General features: G+C 24.9%; 1 protein-coding gene across 1 annotated transcript; it reads right to left on the bottom strand.

Annotated features, from left to right (window-relative positions):
* Positions 1-23,565, bottom strand: LOC112592866 (MAGUK p55 subfamily member 6). The gene is made up of 12 exons (XM_025337026.1): positions 23,469-23,565; positions 20,842-20,963; positions 3,788-3,937; positions 3,555-3,725; positions 2,736-2,969; positions 2,547-2,645; positions 2,233-2,391; positions 1,744-1,954; positions 1,431-1,633; positions 1,238-1,369; positions 1,084-1,158; positions 1-177 (listed from the first exon to the last, which is right to left on the bottom strand). The coding sequence occupies exons 1-12, from the start codon at positions 23,563-23,565 to the stop codon at positions 1-3; spliced, it is 1,830 nt and encodes a 609-aa protein (XP_025192811.1).
* Between the last annotated feature and the right edge of the window lie 206 nt (positions 23,566-23,771).

The raw sequence follows: 23,771 nt of genomic DNA, 5'->3' as shown, positions 1-23,771 counted from the left end.
TTAATATACCCAATTTACAGGTACCCATTGATGTTCGTTAGATATAACTTCCAAAGCTTCAACAACTTTACGGAAAGTCATATCAAAATCTTCATTAACTATAACTAGGTCTATGTATTTTTCATACATACGTTGTAAACAAGCGCTTTCTTCCAATGATTTCTTAACGTCATCTTCCTAAAACATTTAAATAGATTTAAAAAAAAATTCAATATTTTCATTACCTAAATGTTTATTATTTTTCAATGAATTTGTTTTAAATATTATATTATTTAAATACATGTCCCAAGTAAGTGATTTAATGAATCATTGAAATAGTTTCATAGACTAGGTAAAATACTGAGAATATCATATTGAAATTTTAGCTAATAATGAAATATAATAAATTTCAATATTTAATGTATAAAAAATGTACAGTACATATTTAATATATTTAACCATATTGATATCTGTTTATGATTTAAATCATTTACTAACAAAACTAATGGGCTTAGGTTAATATGCAATTAATAAATCAACTGAATAATTAATTTTTTTATGGATAAAACATATTTAATTACTTTGCTTTCTTAAAGATAAAATTAAATACTTCTAATTATGATGAAATATAGTATTACATAAATGTATAAAAGTACATAAGTATATTTAAATAATAAACAGTATCATTAACTGGACAGTTGAAATCTGAAAAATAATTTTATCATTAAACTTGTAATTGCGGACGGTGTTAACATAATCCAAATATTATTGAAAATAAAAAATTTTAAAACATATAGGTAAATTATATTATGATTATAATATGTATTTAATAAATTATGATTTAGTATCAATAGTAGGTATTAATTGTTTGATTTTAAATTATAAAGTAGGTAGTATTGTACTAAAACTAAGTGTAATTCAGCTCATTTCAAATTAAATTATGAGATTATTTTTTTTATTGCTACACTTTATCTTAACTACAAAATGATGAGACATTAAAAACAACTTAATTAAAAGAAGATCTGACTAGCCCAATTTAAAATTATAAAATTATTCTTCAATTTAATTAAATTCTGGTTATTTATTGATTTAAATAATAATTACCTCATAAATCGATGCAAGAGATTCTAATGTACGGGCTCTTCTAGAACTATATCTAATGGAACTTTGGCGATCAAACTAAATTAATAAAATAAAAACAATATATATACATACAGGTACTACATACAGTATTAATATATTCATATTTTCTACTTACTGTTAATGTACGACTAGAATAGCCCATGTTTCTTGAATAATCATACAGACTTTTCATTACCTCAACACCAGGCGCTGCTATGAAAATTACGTAAGGCATAAATTCTGAAGAATTGTGAAGCATTTTTAAAGCCTATAATAAATTGTTTCAATAATAATTAAACATAAATTAAAAATAATTATACTATACATACCACTGGACTGCAATCCAAAACACACATTTTTCCTTGATTGATAACATCACGGATTGAATCCAAATTTGTGCCATATAAATTGCCACCATTTTCCCCATATTCCAAAAATTTATGTTCTCTAATATCATGTTCCATCTGATCACGATCAACAAACCAATAATTTTGACCATTTTCTTCTAATTCTCTTTGTGGTCGTGTAGTATCTACGAATAAGTATATACAATGAAACCATTTCAACAACTTTTATAGTTAAATGATATAAAATAGATTAAATCAATGGTAAAGGATAAATTTGTTTAAAAACTATATTTACATGGTATAACGCCTGCAAATCTTTGAGGATCACTGTTAATTAGACGTCCTTTAAGTGTTCGTCTTCCCACGCCAGTTGTACCAATTAATGCCAAAGTACGTCTCTTAAAAGGAGGCATTTTCGTAACTTCTTCATACAATATCAATTCTGCTTTATCAAATTCACCATTCCATTTTGATTGATACATTTTCTTACATTTTTTTTTAGAAATCTAAAGTAATTTTTCAATATTATTATAAAATTAAATATTTGAACATAACTTATGATGAACCTAATATAAAAATTTAAAAACCATGTTATGTAGTAATAGATCTTTTAAAGCGTAAATTACAATTTAAAATTTTATAATATTTGTTTTATCTTGAATCAGACATAAGTATATAGATCAAATAAATATTAAATATGTGATGTTCATTACAAACAATTATAACATAATTTATAGTTATAGACTATACTTTAACTATAATATTAAAATGTAAATATACGTACTCTAGTTCCACAAATACTAGTTTTATGAACATAGTCTGCTTCTGGAGCTACAAAAGCTTTTCTTCTTTCCTCCAATTCTTGGGATGGTATTAATCCAGGAAGTTCATTGTCACCTACTTTTTTTGCTTGCCACCAGTTAGGATCTTTTTGATCCAGAACCTATATGTGTGCATAACAAATTTAACAACTATTTAGATTTCTAACAATAATTATAACTTAATATATATTAAGAATTCTGTAAATATTGTGCATAAATACTAATTTATTATAATATAAATAATCAACTTTTATAAATATGCATGTTAAAAACTAACCTGAAGAATATCTCCATGTTTAAATGTTAAACCAATTTCTTTGCAAGGAATTAAAGTGTCTTCCATTGGATCATAATCAAACAATGCTCGCATATAACACTGAATAATTATAAAAAAACAAAATTACAATTAGTAATTAGAACAAATACAAATATGAATTATTTTTTCAAATGTAAACACTGAACTCACTTGTTGTGTTTGGATTGTATTTTTATGAAAAAATCCAGGAGCAATTCGAAACTGCAATGTATCTTTACTACGGTTAACTTCATTTAATAAATCTTCAGGACTTTCAACTCTTTCACCATTCACTTCTAATATGACATCTCCTTTTTTTAACAACCCTTGTTTATCAATTGTACCTCCGGCTAATATTCTTGCTACTATGAGATTCCCATTTTCATCTTGTTCAACAGTTAAACCCTATATAAAGAAATTTGCATTTTATTTTCTTTCTACTGTACAAAATATATAAATTATTTTTAAATAATACATATAACTAAAAAGAAATTTAATATTAATTTAATCCTTTTACTTCTACCTCACTCATTCATTCATAAATCAATAACGTAAAACCAAAACTCTGAGCATTAGTATACATTAGTATTTTATTGATCTATTAATATATTTAAATATAGTTATAATGAGAATTTCATAGTAATATTCTTTTATCAATATGAGATATAATAAAAAATAGATTAAAACCATCTATTTATTTATAATATTTATTTGGATTGAAATGAAAATACACAGGCATATAAGTTTATCTATTTTAAGCTAATAACTAATAAATAAAAAACAATGATATTTTTAAATTTTGCTCTAAGTAAATCAACTTTTAAATTAATTTATATGCTAATGATCAAGTTGTCAAAGCAGATATAATTGTATAAATTTTAAGACCAATAAAAAAAAAATTAATTCAAAGTTTACAATATGAATGTATTATGTATGGGACATACCAATAAAATAATTACAAATAGGTACATAATATGGGTTAACACTCACCAATGGTTCGTCAGGTTTTTTCCGTAATCCAATTACTTTGTACGTTTGTGAAGACATTTTAGTTCCGTTTTGTAGTTGAGGTGGTGAGGGAGGTGTTGGAGGTAAATCAGAGGTATCTAATGTTTTCTTTAGTCTCTTTAAAGCTATCTTATCATGTACTTCTAAAAGGGCCTAAACATAACATTAAATTTTTTTTTAAAAATTAATAAAAATGTGTTATAATCGAAACTGACCTTAAAATGTAATTTGGTAATTATTGAGAGTAAATCTTTGGCCACTGGATGTTTTGATGACGTACAGTGATGGCACAATTCGATCAAAGTTTGCTTAGAGTTGTTAGCTACTGGTACACACGTTTCGTATTCCTCCAAAGAGTTATGAACCTGTACAATAAAACGTGTAGTGACATTAATTTTCCACATGGTTTTTAAGAATAATTATTATTATATTTTATATTTTAACAATAATGAAATAATTTGAAGAAAGGACGATAGTATTTATTATAGGTGTATTAAAGTAGGAAAATGGGTATGTATAGTATTTTCTTCGAAGTAAATTATCAATTATACAATACGACATTAGTGTTTCCATGGTAATGTGATGGTATTTATATGTCCACAAAACATGTGAAGGAAGTTTTTGATGATATAATACTTTTTACAATATTCACATTAGGTTTATGAAAACAATATAACGCACACTAACTCAAAAATTGTAAACAAATTATACGCTCAATACCTACTGTACTAGCATACCGTACTTATTGCACACATTATTTTACATGAGTTATAAGTCATAACTCATAGATTATAATTCATAAAATGTTAGTAAGTATGATAATCACGGTAGAACCACGACATATAATTATAATAATTAATTAATGACACGAGATGAGATGGCTTGTTACGTTTACCAATTATTTTCAAATTATCAATAGATTAGATAATTGCGTTTATTATATACACCAAATATCAGAATAAATACTGTATAAACGGTATAGAATTACTATAGTTCTTAGTATTAATGATAGTTAAAAACACAGTTTTTTTCATATTTTATCAAATATAAATATATTATATTATATTAGTATGGATGCTAAACAAGTACCTATATGTTTTTATATACTCTTTTGGTAGGCTGTGATTCAAGCTACATTGACTTATAGTTCTATATAATTTATTTCGAACACAATATTATATAATTTGTCTTTAGAATATTGACGAAGAATTGAATGAAAGAGTTAGTAATAATTGTAAGCGGTATATAGTTTTCCATATGAACTAAAATAGTTATTGGCTATTAATATAAGTGGATGTTAACGCGAGAGTCGTTAAGTAAAATTTATGTATAATAGAGCGTGTAAGTAACGGTGAAGCGCGATCTCAACGTTAATTCATTATTTTATAGACGACACACCCATGTATATAAGAAACAAAATTAATGCGATGAGTTAATTTCGATCTAGGAAATAAGTGGGGAGAAAAATGGAACGCAACTGCGTGACATGTTCGCAGAACCTTGTAAAATATCGTGTTTAGAGAAAAAATATCAAACTGAGGCTATAGTCATAGTATAATAAATCACTATAATATAATATATATTAATTGATTGAATGACGCACGTGAATAACATAGAATGAATTTTAAAAAATATAACAAGGACTGTAATATTAAAAAAACACGACGATCTCACAGCACTCTATAGTATTATAATGTCCAGTTAAGAATACATTGATATAATAACTTAAATGTACGATCAATTGGAATATCATTGTCTCGGGACCGTTATTTGTAAAATTTATAATATAATGATTAGCCATTGAATTATCACATACGAATAACAGGTAACATTGTATAATAAACGTAGGCATATTAACATTTAGAATTTACCCATAAATTACTGTCCATTATAAATAATTCGTTATGTCGATATTATAAATACAATTTGTAGTTACTATACTAAACAGTAAAATGTATACCTACATATTCTTTATGCAGTTTTTATTACTAAAACAAAAACAAATTTGTATTATTTTTACATTAAAACACCATTAAAATCAATCATCTATTTTGTAGAAACAAAATGTCTATTTCTCCGAAAATTTGTGATTTTAGCTCATTGATTTTATTTTATTTTATAATCTCACGTAATTCACGTATACCTCGCATATTCTCAGATTTAAAGGTAAGAATATTATCCAGGGCATTTACATACTTTGAAATTTTTATAACTTGTTTCAAAACAATATGTTCTATAGATAGTAGACTTGTTTTTAAATTAAATAATAGATTAGATCAAATTACTTTAATGTAAAAATAAAAAAATTAAAATTGATACTTTAATATACTATTTTATACATGATATGAATTAATAAGACGCAGTCGACACATGTATAAACCACGTCCGATTAAAGTTGTTACAACGACAAAATCCTGATAAACAATGCGTTTAGGTCCCTCGTAAATAACAAATAACTGCAGTTGGTCATGGCGATGTCTTGCCCTACCGCACCTTGTCGAAAAGTAAACAGGTATCCACTCTGAAAGAGAGGCACTACTTCGTTTTTATGCGTAATGACAACAACTGTTTATGATGTAAACAAAACCAGAAATTGTCTACAAGTTTACAACATCGATAATATAATATAGCAACGAAGAAGCTGATGACGAACAGGTGTTCACCAAAACCAAACACTGACTGTCTGACTAAAGATATATAGGTAGCCAGGTAGGTATATAATATATACTTACTAAGTATATATTAGACTATCTGCGAAACATTAATGCCACCATTTTTTTTTTATTTTATAAGTTTTTTATATTAATTTAATTAATGTTTTAAAGTTTAAAACTATTTATTAAAAAAAATTAAGAGAGTTAGGATCTCTGATTAATTGGGACTTCAGCGTAAAACAGTGTTACGCCAATAAATCAAATTCGAAATATTTTCTAATTCTATTACTCATACTTGAAGGTGCTTAATACATATACTTAAGACTCAACAGTTCATGAGTATACCCATAGAAATGATATAATATTGTTAGACATTACAATATACAATTCTTGCGCATAGTGCATACTAATGTTGTAGGCGTTAACCAATAGGCTCTAGGCCACGTACGTAGTTTTGTAGAGATTTCGACGTTGTTCGAGGCAATATAATGTCATCAAATTAATAATGCATCATCAATTGAATACAAGACGCGTAAGTGTAACATCGTTTAACTATTCAAACGAGTTCTACGATAAAAAGAATTGCATAGATAGCAAGTAATTCGGCGATTTGACAACTGGTAATAAAAAATGTATTCACCATTTTGCCAGAATTGCTAACATTTTGGGCGCCACTGTGATTGTTTTTGTAGCTCGATAACATAATAATATAACGTTAACTGTTTTCAATCGGTTATAAGAAAATAAAAATGAAAAAATCTTGTCCAATTGTACTGGGTAAATCGCACACGAGTAGAGGGGTGGGGTTGTGTGAATAAGAGGGGAGAGGAACCTAAAAATGAATACGCTGTTGGCTTTACCTCGGGTATAATATTATGAAAATCTCGTCATAGGATACTACAAAACGGTTAACTCGAACGGCAGGGACAAAACAGAATAACGAATACAATAAAATAATACAATAAACAAGTATACAAGCATTACCCGTTACGGACTCTCTCCAAATTCCATCAGTTGCGGACGAAAAACACACGTCGAAGGCGTATTACACAACTAATTCTTACACGTACACGGCACACACTGCTCAGGAACAACGGTTGTCGGCGACGACTAACAACACTACGCGTTCCGTTGACGGGCGTGCACTGACTCGCGCACGCGCACTAGGAAGGACAACCGACAGTGTATAATATAATACGATATAATATGTATATGTTGCCCGAGTGTACCTCTCCTCACCGATGACCAGCGTCGCAATTTACGTGACTAATGACAATGTCGTGTGAATACAACGTGAATATATTTATATATAATATAATATTATAAATAAATAATAATTATCATAATTTTTTGTAATACGCCGTCCTCGGGTCAACGCGAAAATGATGTTAACGATGTTTTAATAATTGACGATCAACGATTTATTATTAATTACTATCCAACAAAATTACAGTCGAGCAATTCGCGGTAATCAATTTTTTTTTTTTTTTTGTCTTAAAAATATGAAAAACTACATAAAATATTTATGCATTGTACCTAGTTTATAATTGGCGGGAACGCGTACGGACGACCGTACGAACCACTGATACACTGACTGCCGTCTGCATTTCAGGATACCGCATTAAGATTGTGTTACGTCGATTTACGATAGAGAAAATAATAAACAAAACGAATGAGCGGAGAAACGGGCCGAGTTTCGGAGTCGGGAGTAGTGGTAGACGACGGTGGAATAAGTTGTGGTGGCGGCGGTACGTGCTCCTCCTACCTAAATGCTATTTATTTTTTAATCTCAAACACGACCTACACGTACATATATGAATGCCGAGACAAACGCGCGTATACAGGTGGTTTTCGTTTCTTAACGGATTCCGGTTAAAAACATGAAGAATTGTTCTCAACTACGGGTTTGCCGCCCGTCCGCCCCCCCCCCCCCTTTTCCACACCTGTTGTATGTCATCGTGTATAATAATAATAGACATGTATACAAGTAGTTGTAATAATAATAACGTGATTAAAATATTTTCAGGGTCTCCAAACAGAGATTCTTTGACTTCGGTCGTTCACGTTTCGAACCCAACAGCATACAAGTCACAACTGAAGCTTTGCAGGTACGCGTCGTCAAATTTTCTTTTTGTCTTTTCATTCTTATTATTATGATCATCATTTTTTACGCATTGTGTACGAGCTCACTACAACCGACAACAATAGATAACTCATAATATTACAATAATTCTATATTGACGAACAACAACCGTGTATAACATATCATAAACATTTAACTCGTACACCTTTGTAGCATGTACGTACCTATATATTACGTATTATAAACTAATCACAGTATATTCATATTCTATATCTAGTTATTAGCTCGTAGATTGAGGGTAATAGAAAGAGTAAAATGTTCTCCTGAAGTCCTGAACTTCTCAATTCTTGAGACTTTAAGATTATATATACAAGAATATATACCTAATATCTATGTATTATACGATTTATATGACTATTCTTCATGTTATAAAAGTGATATACCTACTTCATTTAGCCGGCTCTTAAGTACGTGACATAATTTAGACTGCATATTCAACTGTTTTGTTTAATTCTGGTGAAAATACCTACTACCTACACAGTATATGAATATTATTGAATATTAAGTAAATATATTTGAATTTGTAATAATAAAATTTTATAATATTATACCAATAACTTTATATAATGTACCTATGATCGACGTTAATAAACACAATTTTATCACAAAAAATACAAATATATGTAAATACTAAACATCATGTATCTTTAACATAAAATATGTTTACATATAATATATATTAATAGTCAATCATGAACGTAAGATCGACCAACCAATAATCAATGTCATTTTATAACAAAAAGTTTTGATTATATTATATAGGTATGTATTTTAAACATAAAATAAATCTATTTCATTGTAAATTAAGCATTTAATATTTATACCATCATGATATGAATGTATAAACACTAAATCGTCCATATTAAAAACACAGATTAAAATTAAAAAGGCTAGTAAAAATATTCGTTTATATATAATTTTATTTTATTAGAGTTTAATTGATTTAATTGAATTACGATTACTATTATAGGATTGTAGTATTGTGAGTAAGATAATAATATAACTACTATTTTTATTTATATTAGTTTATACTAGATATTTATCTAATAAATGACGCATCATGTTGTTCGAATTCCCGCCCTGAATGTTTGATAATTGCTTATTTTTCTAACGATATCCAAAGGAAATTATCAAAATATCACGAAATCGTTAAAAAAAAATAAATACTTTACCTACTTAAAAATAAATACAATAAACTAATATATCTTTTAACTAATAAAAAATTATTTTCACTAAAATTTTGTTAGAAACAATCAGTTAATAATATTATTATAATTTAAATAATCGTACCGTAAAGGTGTAGTATATACGCTGAGGACCAAAGATTCGTTTGATAATAGCATTTATAATATAGCATACAATAGTACTTAAATCAATTATTACAAGAATACACATGCATAAAAAATACTAATTTTAAGGCTTGCATTAAATTAATGATACAAACATTTATTTGATGAAATTGAGGTTTAATAAGAATATGAATTAAAAATTAATTCGGATTTTATTGAAAAAATGTTAAAATGCTAGTATACCAATTTAATGATTTATATACAAAATTTTTTTAATTAATTTAAATAATTAACTGGTAAATTATAAATCAATGATGTTGATAATTATAAATTTATAAATATATCGTTGGTTAGCACTAATTGAGTAAATAACCGAAAAAACTCGAAAGTTAACACTATACAAAAGTATCAGTAAGTATCTATCTATGCTGACTACTATCTACTTTAATATGTTTCTCTGTTGTGGTTAACCGCTGACTTAATAATTCATAAATATCTATCTATATTTCTATATATATATTATATATAAATGTGAAAATGGAAATTGTCGTCACACGTATTTTCTGAAACTACTCATCTGATTATCTTATTATTATTATTATTATTTTTAACGAAAGAGTTCACCACGGAGCAGATTTTAAACCTATTTCTGATTCTAAAAGTTAATGGAAAATAATTGAGTTATTAATTTTTTAAATAATTAGAAAATATGCACATAAAGATATTTTATTTTTGTTAATAATTATTTTTATTATAAACTGGTTTTTTAATGAATAGTTGATTTAGTATAACAGAACAAACTTTTATGTTGTTTTTAGTTAATATTATTGAAATTTAATGAGTTGTTAGTTTTTGATCTCAAATTCTAAAATAAAAATAAAATAAAAGTTAGGTCGTTCAACAAAAAATAAAAATAAAAAAAATTTAAAAAAAAATGCTGCTATTAAATAGTCAAAAAAGCAAAGCTTGGTGGGACAGCTATGTAAAGTTGATATGTCAAAAATATCATCTATACATCAAATTAGAAAACCAAAAAATATTAGCATTAAGCAACCAAATTCAATATGGATGAATTTTGCACGGGGATAGCTAGTTGTAAAATAAATGTAAAATACTTTTTTCAAGCAAAATATGGATACATATAAAATGTACCATTTCATAAAAACTGAAATTCTCGAACACTACCATCGTGGGAAAGTGTATACTGTATCTATAAGTAAATAGTAAATACGTTTCATCAGACAGTAGTACAATACGTAATATATATTATTCCTTTAATAATTAACATATTTTAACATAGGTATTTATAAAACAATATTTCAGCTAGCACAAAAACTACTTTTGAGTAAAATAGGCTTTAATACATTATAATAATTATCAATTTTCGATAAAGTATTTAAGTTTGAAAAACCATTTTTTAGTATATTTTATATTATTGAGTTAGTAGGTCAATAATTTTACTGTCTTATGACGAAATATAGTTTTAAGAACTATCTTCATAGTGGCTGATTCTGTGTTATCTCATTTCTGATTGAATTAATTTAAATATTGAAATCTTAAATGTTTAAAAAGTATGCATATTTAATAATAAATGTAATACTATTTTGTGTATGAAAAAATCTTATTTAGGTACCTAATACACCTTGTATATATATTAATATATCAACATTTGTAGTAAATAAAATACTAAAAATGTTTAATAAAAACTGATAATTGGTTTAAATTGACAATAATAGCCACTATACTATTGCTATGTTTATATATCAAACTCATTTATTTATTTTACGAAATAAAATTATCTGTGGGTAGGAAAGTAGGTAAAACCGTTGATAAATACAATTTTAATAGCATTTTAGTACTTAACTATAACATTTATGAGTTATGATTATCAAGCAAGAAAGTGGTACTAACAAAATTCCAATTAATCATATGCATCAACACTAATTATACGTTTAAAAAAATAATCTATTTTAATATTGCAGAACTTAAAAACGATATTATATAGAAATTTTATTTTCCTGGTTATTACGCAATAATAATAAAAACATGGTAGCTATAGTTATTAACGCACAGAGATTTTTTCCAATTAATTTCCTCCAGAAACATTTGAAATAAAGTATTATGTCCAAATATATTATTGATCGTGTTATAAACAAAACAAATTCCTCTACCTAACCTAAATTAAAAATATCCATTCTTATTTTTTATAGGTATGAATAAATTATTTTTATTCAAATACAGATGAATTTATTGAACAGTAATGAATGTATTGTTTAAAATTCTCTCAGCAATAATAAGTAATAACTAAATATTATACAATGTTTATTTAAACTCGGTTTTAAAATAAACAAAAAATAAGCTTAATGAAAATAATACTTTTGTAATATTGTTACTTAGAAATATAATTATATCATCACATGATTACGTTTGAAATATATACTTCTATAGTAAAGTTATACCTATTAAGTATTAGGTAATAGTGTAATACTGTAACATATTGCAATTAAAAAATTGAAAATACATATTTTTAAAGTATAAAACTTACACAATGTGAGAACAAAAATTACGATTCATAATTTGGATTTATACACTAGGCAAGGCACTATTTTATTATTTTGCTTATCTTCATTCATAATAGCTAAATATACATTGTGTTCAAAAAATAACTATGTCTAGCGATCTACAAAAGTTATTAATTATTTTTTATGCCCTAAAAAATATTTATAAAATATGGATATCGAGGCTCTATTTTGAATTTAAAATCAATAATATCATACCACATTATCTCATAATACAATTTTAAAAGTATAAAAAATAGGAAATTTTAATAAAATTTATAAAAACGTACATATTATTATAACTTAAATATAATTAATACTTTTAAATTTAAAAATAATCAATGCAAATGTTCTAAATATAGTTTTGTATATCACACATATTTCATAATGAACAATTTCGTACTCATTATATAAATATTCAAAACTATTATTTTTTTTTCAATTTACCATAATTCATATTTGATATTTAATTATAAATTTATTATTAAATTAATTTCTTTAAAAAATCCATGAAGTTAGTCTGGTACAATATAGATGTCAAGTGTAACATCATAGTATAATGCATGTGTTAATTTTGAACTTAATCACTGCATAAAAAACAAACTGCTCATGTTGAGCGGAGACAGCTTATATTTCTGAGGATATTTAACTATAAATTTATATTATTATTTTACTTTAAGCAATACAGTAGGTTGAACCATTTTTTTTTTCAAAAATAAACTGTATATATTAGATAGTTATTATTATATCACAGAATGGTAGTGTAAATAATTGGTGTGTGTTATACATAACTTAAAATTAATCCAAAGACTTTAAAACTTGCATTGTGTATATAACAATTAATAATATACGTATAATGGAAAGGTAAAGTCCCTATAAAAAACATTTTTTTTTTAATTACAACTAAATATCTATATTCGTTATTTCTCATTAAGATATACAATATTTGTTAATGTTTTAATTTTAAACACTCAAGAAAAAAAATTATGTATTAAGTTTCGATATTTTCAAATAGCACAGTATGGGCAATTTATAAGGACCCTTAAATTTAGATGTAACGATTTTTTATTCATAAGTTTTTATTAAACATAAATTATTGAAAAAAAAAAAATTAAAAAATTTCAAATATTTATAAATAGATTAAAATTGGTCTGAATATTTTGGAAATTTTATTGTTGTTTATAGAAAATTATAATTTAATCAATAGTTGAATGTTTTAAGTTCCAACCTTTTACTTATTTTTGGTATATAGTAATACAGTAATAAAAACCATTAATGTATAAATCGTTATTAGATGAGTTATACGTTTAAATATTCAATGTCACTAAAATTTAAACTTAGAACGCTTATAAAAAGTATTTATCTCTTTATACTGAACTTTCTTTTTGAATTCTAAAAAATAAATGTATGGAGAATTTTGTGTTAAATTTTCATACATATTAGGTCATAAAGTTAAATTTTGATAAATATTTAAACATTAAATAGTTTTTACATTTTCGTGATTTTGAAGAATTACGTACCATTTAATACAAAGAATTTTTACTTTTGACCTTTCAAAATACTAACTAGATCCAATTTATTACCTTAAACTATACTTAAAGTTAAAAATAGAAGACATTTTTCTACTATAAAAAGGATCATCAGACACAAATAATGGTTTTAAAAACTGGTAAATAGGTACATTGTAAAACCAACACATTTTGTATGGTGTATTGCACTATACATTTTACAGTTAACAAACAATGTGTTATTGTATGAGTGAGCGAACATGTCTATGATATTTATCCAAGAAAAACTTTCACCGCCACTCAGGATTTTAAAATATATACTAAGTATATCTTACTTAGTATATTATACTTATGTTTATGCATATATGTCACATAGGTATATAAATAAAACCGAATGATAATACGAACTTTCATATTATGCCTACTTAGCATTTTACTTTTAATTCACATATGAGTCCAGAGAGTTAGTTTAATCTTTAATTTTATTAATAAATAACTAATATATTATTAAATACAATACACAACCATAAACTTTATAGTTGAATATAATGTATAAATGTACGAGTACAATATACATATTATGAAATATAAGAATATACGTCCATATCACAACTAATACAATTTATTATTAAGTTATTAATTATTAATCATCTATTTAAGTATTATATAACAGTCAATATAACATTATACAATTTGCGAAGAAAAAAAAACTCGTCTACCAATGTAAATTTTAAACCAAATCGTAGAAAAACATGGTATTTGAATTAAACGACTATATAATAGCCGTTGTAAGTATGAAAGAAGTTCAAGAAGTTACATATATAACTATAGCGTATCCTTCTCAACTACGTTTTCCTTGTTTTATTATTTATGCGTATGGTTTCTTTGTATATTATATTTCAATTGCTAGTTTCGAAAGTAGATACTTTTTATACAAAGGTAGTAAATACATGTGATATGCGTTTATAAAAATACTGGGATAGATTGATTATTAATACGATGAAGAGTGTTATTTTAGATTTAATTATTACATAGAACATCCTAATAACAAAATATAAAATTATAATTATGTTTGAGAAATATTGATATTCAAATAATTGTTTTCTAATTACTTATTTATGTTAAAATATTAATGTCATAAATAAAACCCAAAATTTTACAGATAAGTCATAACTAATGTCTAATTATAATAAACAACTTAGGTTGCTCTACGTACAATAGTCATAAAAATTGTCTTAAATGAATCTCGATATTGAAATTTTATACTTAAATTGGATCAAGGAATGTATTAATTTTAAAATTCCTTAAAAGAAATATTTTTGGGCTGAGTATAGCTTTTTTTTCTGACCTATTTCATGTTAGAGTTGCCTCTTAAGTCTAAGTTGATACATTTTTTTTTTTAAATCATATCAAATTTAATTATTTAAATTCTGTTATATTAGCTTCATAAATACAATTAAAAAATAAAAATAAGAATATGTACTAACTGCAAAAAAATCATATCCTTGATTCGTTGTTTTTCTGTATAACAGAGAAATATTAATTTTAGATTCTGAGCAGAGATCTTACTTATCTACGTGATAATTAGTCAATAAAATGCTTCGACCTTCAATTTTAAAAGGTGGTTTCTGATGGAAAATATAAACAAGATTATTTTTTAAAGATATTAGAAGTTCAAATTTGGGCTTAATTACTTATTTTCAGAGTTGCCCGATTGCGGCCCGAATACAGGTAGTCGTATTTTATCCCAAATATAAGTATCCCGATTGCGTCCAAAGACGCATTGGTTTACAAAATACCTTATAATTAATAAAATAAAGTCAATATTTTAAATACTGTATAAATGTGTATTGGACGTATTTGTGTTTGAAATTCAAACTTTTATTATAATATTATGAAGTACGTCGATATACCTAAATTATTATAAAATAATTATAAATAAAAATAATATTTAAACACATGACAAGTATACTATAATATAATTCTTTCTCAACGAATATAATAAAATAAATTGTTTACAATAAAAAGAGATATGAAGTACAATTAATTTGTCAATAAATAGGTATCTAGTCAAATATTAAACCATTTAAATAGTATTTCCTACCTACTATGGACAGGCCGCAATCGGGCGACGTCCCTTATTATAATACGAATACTGATATTAATTATTTTTATATTATTTAAAAACATAATCAGTGGAGACTTTTACATAATATTATGAATATTTTACTATTATGAGATGACATTTTTAAAGTGTATAATTTTTCAATTTATCTTAAGGCATTTTAATTTAAACTATCAGAGGTCTATACTATATACAATATATAGTAAGTACTTTACAAAAATATAAATATAAATAAATTGCAAGCTATACATTCATTAAAATTGGGTTCAAAACTATGTAAAATTTTAAAATATACAATAAGAATCAATAAATGTTAACAGTATGTATTTGTAGAAAAAAGTTAAAAATGCACAATAATATGCACTATAATATATAAACTTTCAAACTTCAAAATTGTTTTTTATGTCAGCTTATTATGAATAGTTTAAAGTCAATCCCTTTCCGTGAATAATGTATATCTACACTGATTCTACACCTTAATAAAATTCGATGATAAATACATTGTTATAAATAAAAAATACTTAAATGTCAGTGAGTGTCGCCTAAGATTGGTGTATTTTGAGTTATGTAAAATAAGTCTCATTTAAAAAATTATAAAAATGGCATGTATAATTAGTTTTAGAAAAAACAGAAATAGAATTATTTTTTTGTTTTTATATTGGAAAATGGAACAAATTTTAAATTCTGAGTAGAGCGATAAATGTATTAATTTTATAATAATGTAAGTATTTTTTATGATGGTCAGCAAACTAAATCTACTTTTTAGAGGTCAAAATTTAAAGTTTAGATAATTTTACAAAATAATTAGAAAAATAAACAAATAAATTAGGGAAAAACGAAAGTTTTTACTCAAAACTAGTTTTTAACAAATTCGATATTATTCATAATTAATGCTTATTATACTTAAAAATAATTGAGAACGGGTATATCGTAAATTTAAGAATTTTTTAAAAATGAGTTTTTTTTTATATAGTGTATTATTAAAAATGGAACAATCTTTTTAAAAAAAAAATCTAAAATGCATTCAGCTTTATTTGTTCAATCAAAAATTATAAAATAATATATCTAGAGTCAATTAATAAATCATAATTGTGATTTTTGGTCAAATTTTATTGCTAAAAACTATCACATAGTTTATATTGTATTTATTGTCTAAGCATATTATTTTAGTTTGCTAGACATTGCGTTGATAATACTTTGTTCAAAAACAATTTTTGTAACATAAACGTATGTATTAATAATTGTTAAGATAATAATCATTTGTGAAATTTAAGAATACATGTTTAATTTGATTAAAAACATATAGATGATATAATCACGTACGTTTTAATATAAATATATTTTTACATTTACTACAAATAAAAATGCGTGCTAAATATTTACAAAAATATAAAAATACTTTTAGATATTTAAATTTGGGGCGTGGGAACACGTACAATAGGTATAACCATAAAATCATTTATGTAAGAAAACGTATGTATAATGTAAATTACATGTATCTATATTTACAATACTTATATCTAAAATATATGTATGAAATAGTATGTTTAACGTTTAACATATAAAATATGATGAATTGTGTTTAGGTATTTAAAACTATTATGATGTTAATATAATAATATTGCTACATCGTTTTTAATTTAAATCTGATTATAATAACAAATTAAATTAAATTCTATTATACGATATAAGTAAAAATTAATAAATTAAAACACGTACCTATACATTACTACCTATTGACTATTATTAATGCAGTAAACTACACAAATACACAAACTTATTTTTTAGTGCACTATCTATGAGATAACAAAAAAAAAAAATATTTAGGACATTTATGAATAATAAAAATAATATTATTTAATTTACATAAATACCTACCTTCCAAAGTTTCGTAATAGGTACATGAAATTTAGATAGGTTTAATAAAATATTATTTATACGGTTTTAATAATTATAATTATACAACGTTAATAAGAAATAACTATAAAGAATAGATTTTTAGTCATACTTTTATAATATAAATAAATAAAGCAAATGACCTATAAAGTTTCTCAAGACAAATATGATACCCATTTACACGCAGTACGTTCTACAAATAAAATAAAATCTAACTACTAACAAATAATGTCGTTTGATATAAAAAAAAAACTAAGAAATTGCTCTGCTCTAAAGTAGATTTCGTGAACAACTTTTTATTAAGTAGATCAGTGTAATTTATGTGTAATAAAAAAATTGTACTCATAGTGTATTTTGTTAGTTTTAAATTGCTATGAGAAAAACGTATGTTAATCTTGTATTATAGGATTAAGCTTTTAAACAAAAAATAAACATTTTAATCATTAATTATGAAAAGAAAAACTGAAATAATTTCTTAATTTCTAAAAAAAACCTTTAAAATGCTTGAAATTAATCTAAATATTTTGAAAATTATATAATAAAATGTTTCAAGTTTTACAAAATAACAAAAAAATTTTAAGGAGAATTTGTTACTTTTAGTTTAAATTGCTAATGTCGTCAATATTTGAACATTAATCTCTTATAAGATACACATGTGACTTTATGCTAAATGAATGCAATTAAAAAAAAAAAAAATGATATCAACACAAATTAAAAAATTGACAATTTCAAATGTATTGTATAATTAACTAAGAAAAATAGTCAACTTGCATAAAAAATTATAAAACGTTGAATGCCTATATGAATATTCGGTAAAAATTTCAAGACTATAATAATGAATTTCGAATAACAACAAAAAGAAAAAAAAATTATTAAAACAAAATCAATTAAGTCAAAAACTGGTTTTGTGTAAAAATTACTGTTTTACATTAATTTTTTTTATGATTTTGAAAAGCATTAAGCATTTTATAGTATATTAACTGACCTACCTAAGTATCAATAACCGTAACTAATTTAAAACCAAATATTATTTTCAATGTTTAACATTAAAACTTTTTTTCTACTAATAAAAAGTGTTTTTTTAATTTTTATACAAAACAAAAATAATAATAATATGTAAAAATAAAATACATCATAATAAAATGAATACATTCATTACTGCTCAGAATGTTTGTATGCAACTTTAAACAATTTTAAGGACAATAATATGTTTTATATTAGAGAAATGTTTGAAAATATAGTAATATCTAAAAAGTATCTAAGTCACCATAACCTAAAAGTTAAAATAGCTTATTTTGAATTTCGAACGAAAATATTTCGTTTTATTTTACAATAATAAATTTTTTTACCTACTTATTTTTTATTGTATATTATGGTATAACTCAAAATTGGAGCCTGAAATTAAAAATGTCAAAACCCAAAGGGAAACAAATATCCAAAAGACCTTGCGGTAAGTATTCATCTGTTTACTAAAATTATTTTATACACTTTTTAATATTATTACATGTTTTATTATGTACAATATGTATATAATTTAATGAAGATTAACTAGTAGGCAGCATAATAAAGTAATATATATTAGTGATGAGCAACTATAAAATTTCAAATATCGATATCGTTCAAAATTTACCGATATCTATCGCGATATCGAAATGCCTTTTTCGTTTTCACTTAATCAAATTTACATCACACTAAGAAGTTTAACTCGTTTACTCTATTAATGCTGTATTTTAATACCTAGATATTATTAGTACATATTAGTATAACGATACAATTTAATTTATTATAGCTTAGGTTCCTTAGAATTTTAAAATAAAATGCGATTCTTGAAAAAATAAAATAATATAATAATAACAAATTTTTTTAATCGCGATATATTGGGACATTATTAATCGATATCGGCATCGAATATTTGCCAAGATATCAATATCGTATCGAATTATTAATGTCGTTGCCCATTACTAGTATATATATATATAGATGTACATTTATTATTTTGAGTGAAAATGGCAAAGAAATCATGATTTAAAAATATGTATCCATACCTTGGCTATTTTAAAATACGTATAAACATTTCAAAGTTTTTATTTATACATTTTAAATTTCTAATAAATACTATAATAATGCAATAAATACTTCGTACACACAAAATTTAATTGGCAATTTCCTATTATCTACGCTTATTACTAAGGTTCATTTAATTAAAATAAATTTTAAATAATAAATTAATAAAAGAAAAACGTATTTTTGGTTTCCCGAGCCCTGATACTATCTACGCTATGTTCCTTCTTGATTATATGATTATACCACTAATCTGTAATCAGTCATCGCCTTTTGGAGAGATACAAATATTTAATTTTTAACTATGAAGATGGTTTTGAATAACATATTTTATCTTGGTATTTTAAAAAATGAATTCATAAAATAAGTTATGTTTGAAAATTTGATACCTTTAAGTTCTTCTTACATGAATATTATAAAAAGAAAAAAAAATGAACGAAATAATATAACTATAGGTATATAGAATATGTTATTTCCGGTCAATTTTATGTGTATTACTATTGAGTTTATATAGTATACAGTATATGTGTATTATTAATAATATTAATATTAATTTATTTATTATTAATATGCATATTACCATTGAGTATATATACTCAATGGTATTACTTTCCAGTAATCGAAGCGACGAAGTCTTGCGGAATGAACAGTCAAAAAAACAACAGAAAATTATCAATGAGATGTTGTATTTTATTATTAATGATACTTAACATTATTTACGAGTGATAAGGGGTAAGTAGATAAGCGTACAATAATACTAAAAACAGTCAGTATAAATACCAATGAAAATATCAGTGTTCGTTGAACTGGTGAAAAGTTAGCATTTTAATTTAGGTATGTATTGTCATATAAGATTAAATTTAAACGTTTTCTTCAGTATAATTAATACGGATTAGATAGTGTTGTACTACGTATCTTTTATCAATAATATGTGAATTATAAATGCTCTTACTATAATATTTAGGTATATCAACACTTATCATCCAAATATTAAAATATCATATTTTATTTTTTAAATCAATAAATTAAACTTACCTTAATTAATGATTCTACAGTAGGATTATCCATCAAAGTTTTCAAAAATATTATATCAGTCTCTTTAGCTTTCACATGATAATTGATTTCGTCTATATTATCACGAACATGTTGAAATGCAGCTGTATCAAGAAAAAAAATTGTTAAATTAATAATTAAATCATGAATTAATAAATTATTATAAATTTTAACAAGTATATTGCATGTATGCATATTATGGTGGTGAATTTCTGAACAATTTCATGAGTAAACGTCTTTTTTACGTATTATTCCATCAATAATAATAATCTTATTATAAAGTAAAAAAAAAAAAGAAAAAAAATCATTATTCAGTCAATATGAATATTTTTTCTAAACCTTAATTAGGTATGCAAATATGTTTAAGTATGAAGTATCTATAGTTTGTACAAGGCGGGGCAGTGAAACGGCTGATTTTAATAATAGGTTTTCTAGATAAAATGGTTTAAGATAATAATGTTCACTAAATATTATTAGTTCAAACAAATAATCTATTTAGTAAACATGATATGGAAAAACACGTGCTTTTGCAATAAATAATCGTTTTACGTAAATAATTACTTTCATCAATACATTTATCCTCTTGACCTCTTATTAATCCTGTAAAGTTTCGTCCACACGGTTAAATATTTTATAAAACTTACAATATTTTAAGGTATGTTGTAAGATATATTATAACCATGTAAATGGAGCTAAATACCTATTACTAAATACAAAATTCAAAATATTATAACTATAGATAAAATGTAAATTCTAATGTACTGTAATACCTATTGTATAGTGTATATAATGTATACAATACATAATCTTATAATCTTAGGTTAACTTTAAATTATAAACAACTCCAAAAAGCTGGGAAACCGTGAACTAAGATAAATAAATAAATATATAAATATAAGTTCATGTTTGGATTATATTATCTTAAATTAAACACCACTCTCAAATACTATTTTTATTGTTTTCAATAGGTATGAATAATATTATTCTTATAAATAGTTATTACTAATAACTTATTAGTAATAACTAATAACTAATAGCTTCTAAACAATTTCATTACCTCCTTTTCAGTTATTTATTGTTTGATAAAATTTTAAAAACATAGAATTTCTTACAATGCTATTCAAATAAATTTCTCTTGATAATTATTACCTATGTACCTATTATAATGTTATTTGCTATTAATTTTAAGATAGATTCATCAAAACTATGAAAAAAACATGAACAGAAATGATTTATAAAAATTAAAAAATATCTAATCAATAATTACAAAATTACAAAACACACTATAATTTATCAATAATAATGTCTGAAACTTTACATTATAAATTTACTTTATAGTGACATAAAACAACTAAGTTAAACGCACACAGAAATACTTAAGTTAGACTCATATCTGTAAGTAATTATTGTCATTTGAAAACAATGTTTGTACAAGAATAATAAGTAATAACCATAATCTTATATGACGTTACGAAACATGTTTTTTACTTAGCATAGGTTTTACTATACCTGTATAATATATATAGTTAATAGTTATACTTGTATAATGTATACGTAAATTAAAAAATACGTGGATTGTAATTTGTAGATAGCCAATTAAGCGACATTTAACTTGAGTAGTTCACAAAATATGACAATTTATCGCACTACAAACGAATACACAAATTCGGCGATTCCTAAACTTTAAAATAATTATATAGTATGAATTGCTGTTTATTTGTCTAAACGTTGATAATGATTCAACGGACTTAAGGATCGAAAAATTATTGTTTTTCATCATTGCGTGTTCTAGGATTAGACGTTTAGAACCAACACATATAAGACTTATTGATGGTAATCAATTAATAACTTATGTACTGTATAAAACAAAAAGATATATGTTAATATGTTTAAAAAAGAAATAGAAATGTTATTATAAAATTAACAACGAATTTGCAAATTCAAATTCACACAATAATCAAATTATAAATTCTAAAAAAGGTTATTTTAATTTTGTACCTAGAAAGAGACATTGTTCGATACAACTAAATTATTTAGTCATTCGTCGTAGTAATACGCGTTAAGATTATAATAAAATTCAAACACCCACGTTTAATAGATTCTGTACGTTATACAATACATCTCTGACTTGGGTAGAAGAATTAATACATTTTATAGACATTATTTTTTTTCATATATTTCAGTATGTCTATGGTTGGACGATATCTCAAAAGTTTCTATCATAAAGATTAAAATTTACTCGAACAAGCGAAAATAAAAATATGTAAATTGTCTAGGTACCTAAAATTAATTAAACAGATAAAAAAAAAACATCGATCCTTAATCTGCACACCGAAGCACACCGAACAAGTTTGTAATTGGATGGCGCGAAAGAAAAAAACATACTTATATCATCTGTACCTACCTACCGGGATTCAGAAAACGATTGCGAATTATGACGCATTTTTAAAATATTATAATCTCCTAAACGTCATTTGCAGGGGAGCTGTTACGAGGATCCTGCATGAGCCCAAAACGATAGTTTATGAGGCGACGGGGTGTACAAATATCTGTACACGTTTTCCGTTAAAAAAAAAAAGAAGTAGAAGAAATTAATAAATAAAAAATACCGTTGTCGTGGATCTTGTGCGACGATATGTGATCGACGCTGGCCATGCTGGCCAACAGTTCGCGTCGGTCCGACTTGTTCCTGACGAAAAACACCATAATCTCGCACACGACGTCACTAGGACCGCGCACTAAATAATATATAATATAATATTATCGAACAACGAGACCGAGCCGCGCCGAAACGTCAGTCGGTCGGCGTCCAAGTTGCGAACGACGCGCGCGGAGGTAAAGACGACACTTGCGGCGGCGTACGTACGATATGCGCGCCACGGCGAACGTGCACCGACTACCTGCTGGTTTCT

The sequence above is a fragment of the Melanaphis sacchari genome, unplaced genomic scaffold (assembly GCF_002803265.2).
Source record: "Melanaphis sacchari strain LSU unplaced genomic scaffold, SCAv2.0 Contig1988_pilon_pilon, whole genome shotgun sequence".
NCBI lineage: Eukaryota > Metazoa > Arthropoda > Insecta > Hemiptera > Aphididae > Melanaphis > Melanaphis sacchari.
Note: the sequence above shows the minus strand (reverse complement) of the source record. Positions and strands in the feature narration are given on the sequence as shown.

What these genes read in the sequence shown, in the direction of transcription:
- LOC112592866 (XM_025337026.1), bottom strand. Translation starts at nt 23,565, where the DNA reads ATGGTGTTTTTCGTCAGGAACAAGTCGGACCGACGCGAACTGTTGGCC. An exon ending in AACATGGAGATATTCTTCAG is followed by an intron (nt 2,392 to 2,546) that starts GTTAGTTTTTAA and finishes GCACACATATAG; the next exon opens with GTTCTGGATCAAAAAGATCC. An exon ending in CTCTTGCATCGATTTATGAG is followed by an intron (nt 178 to 1,083) that starts GTAATTATTATT and finishes TAAATGTTTTAG; the next exon opens with GAAGATGACGTTAAGAAATC.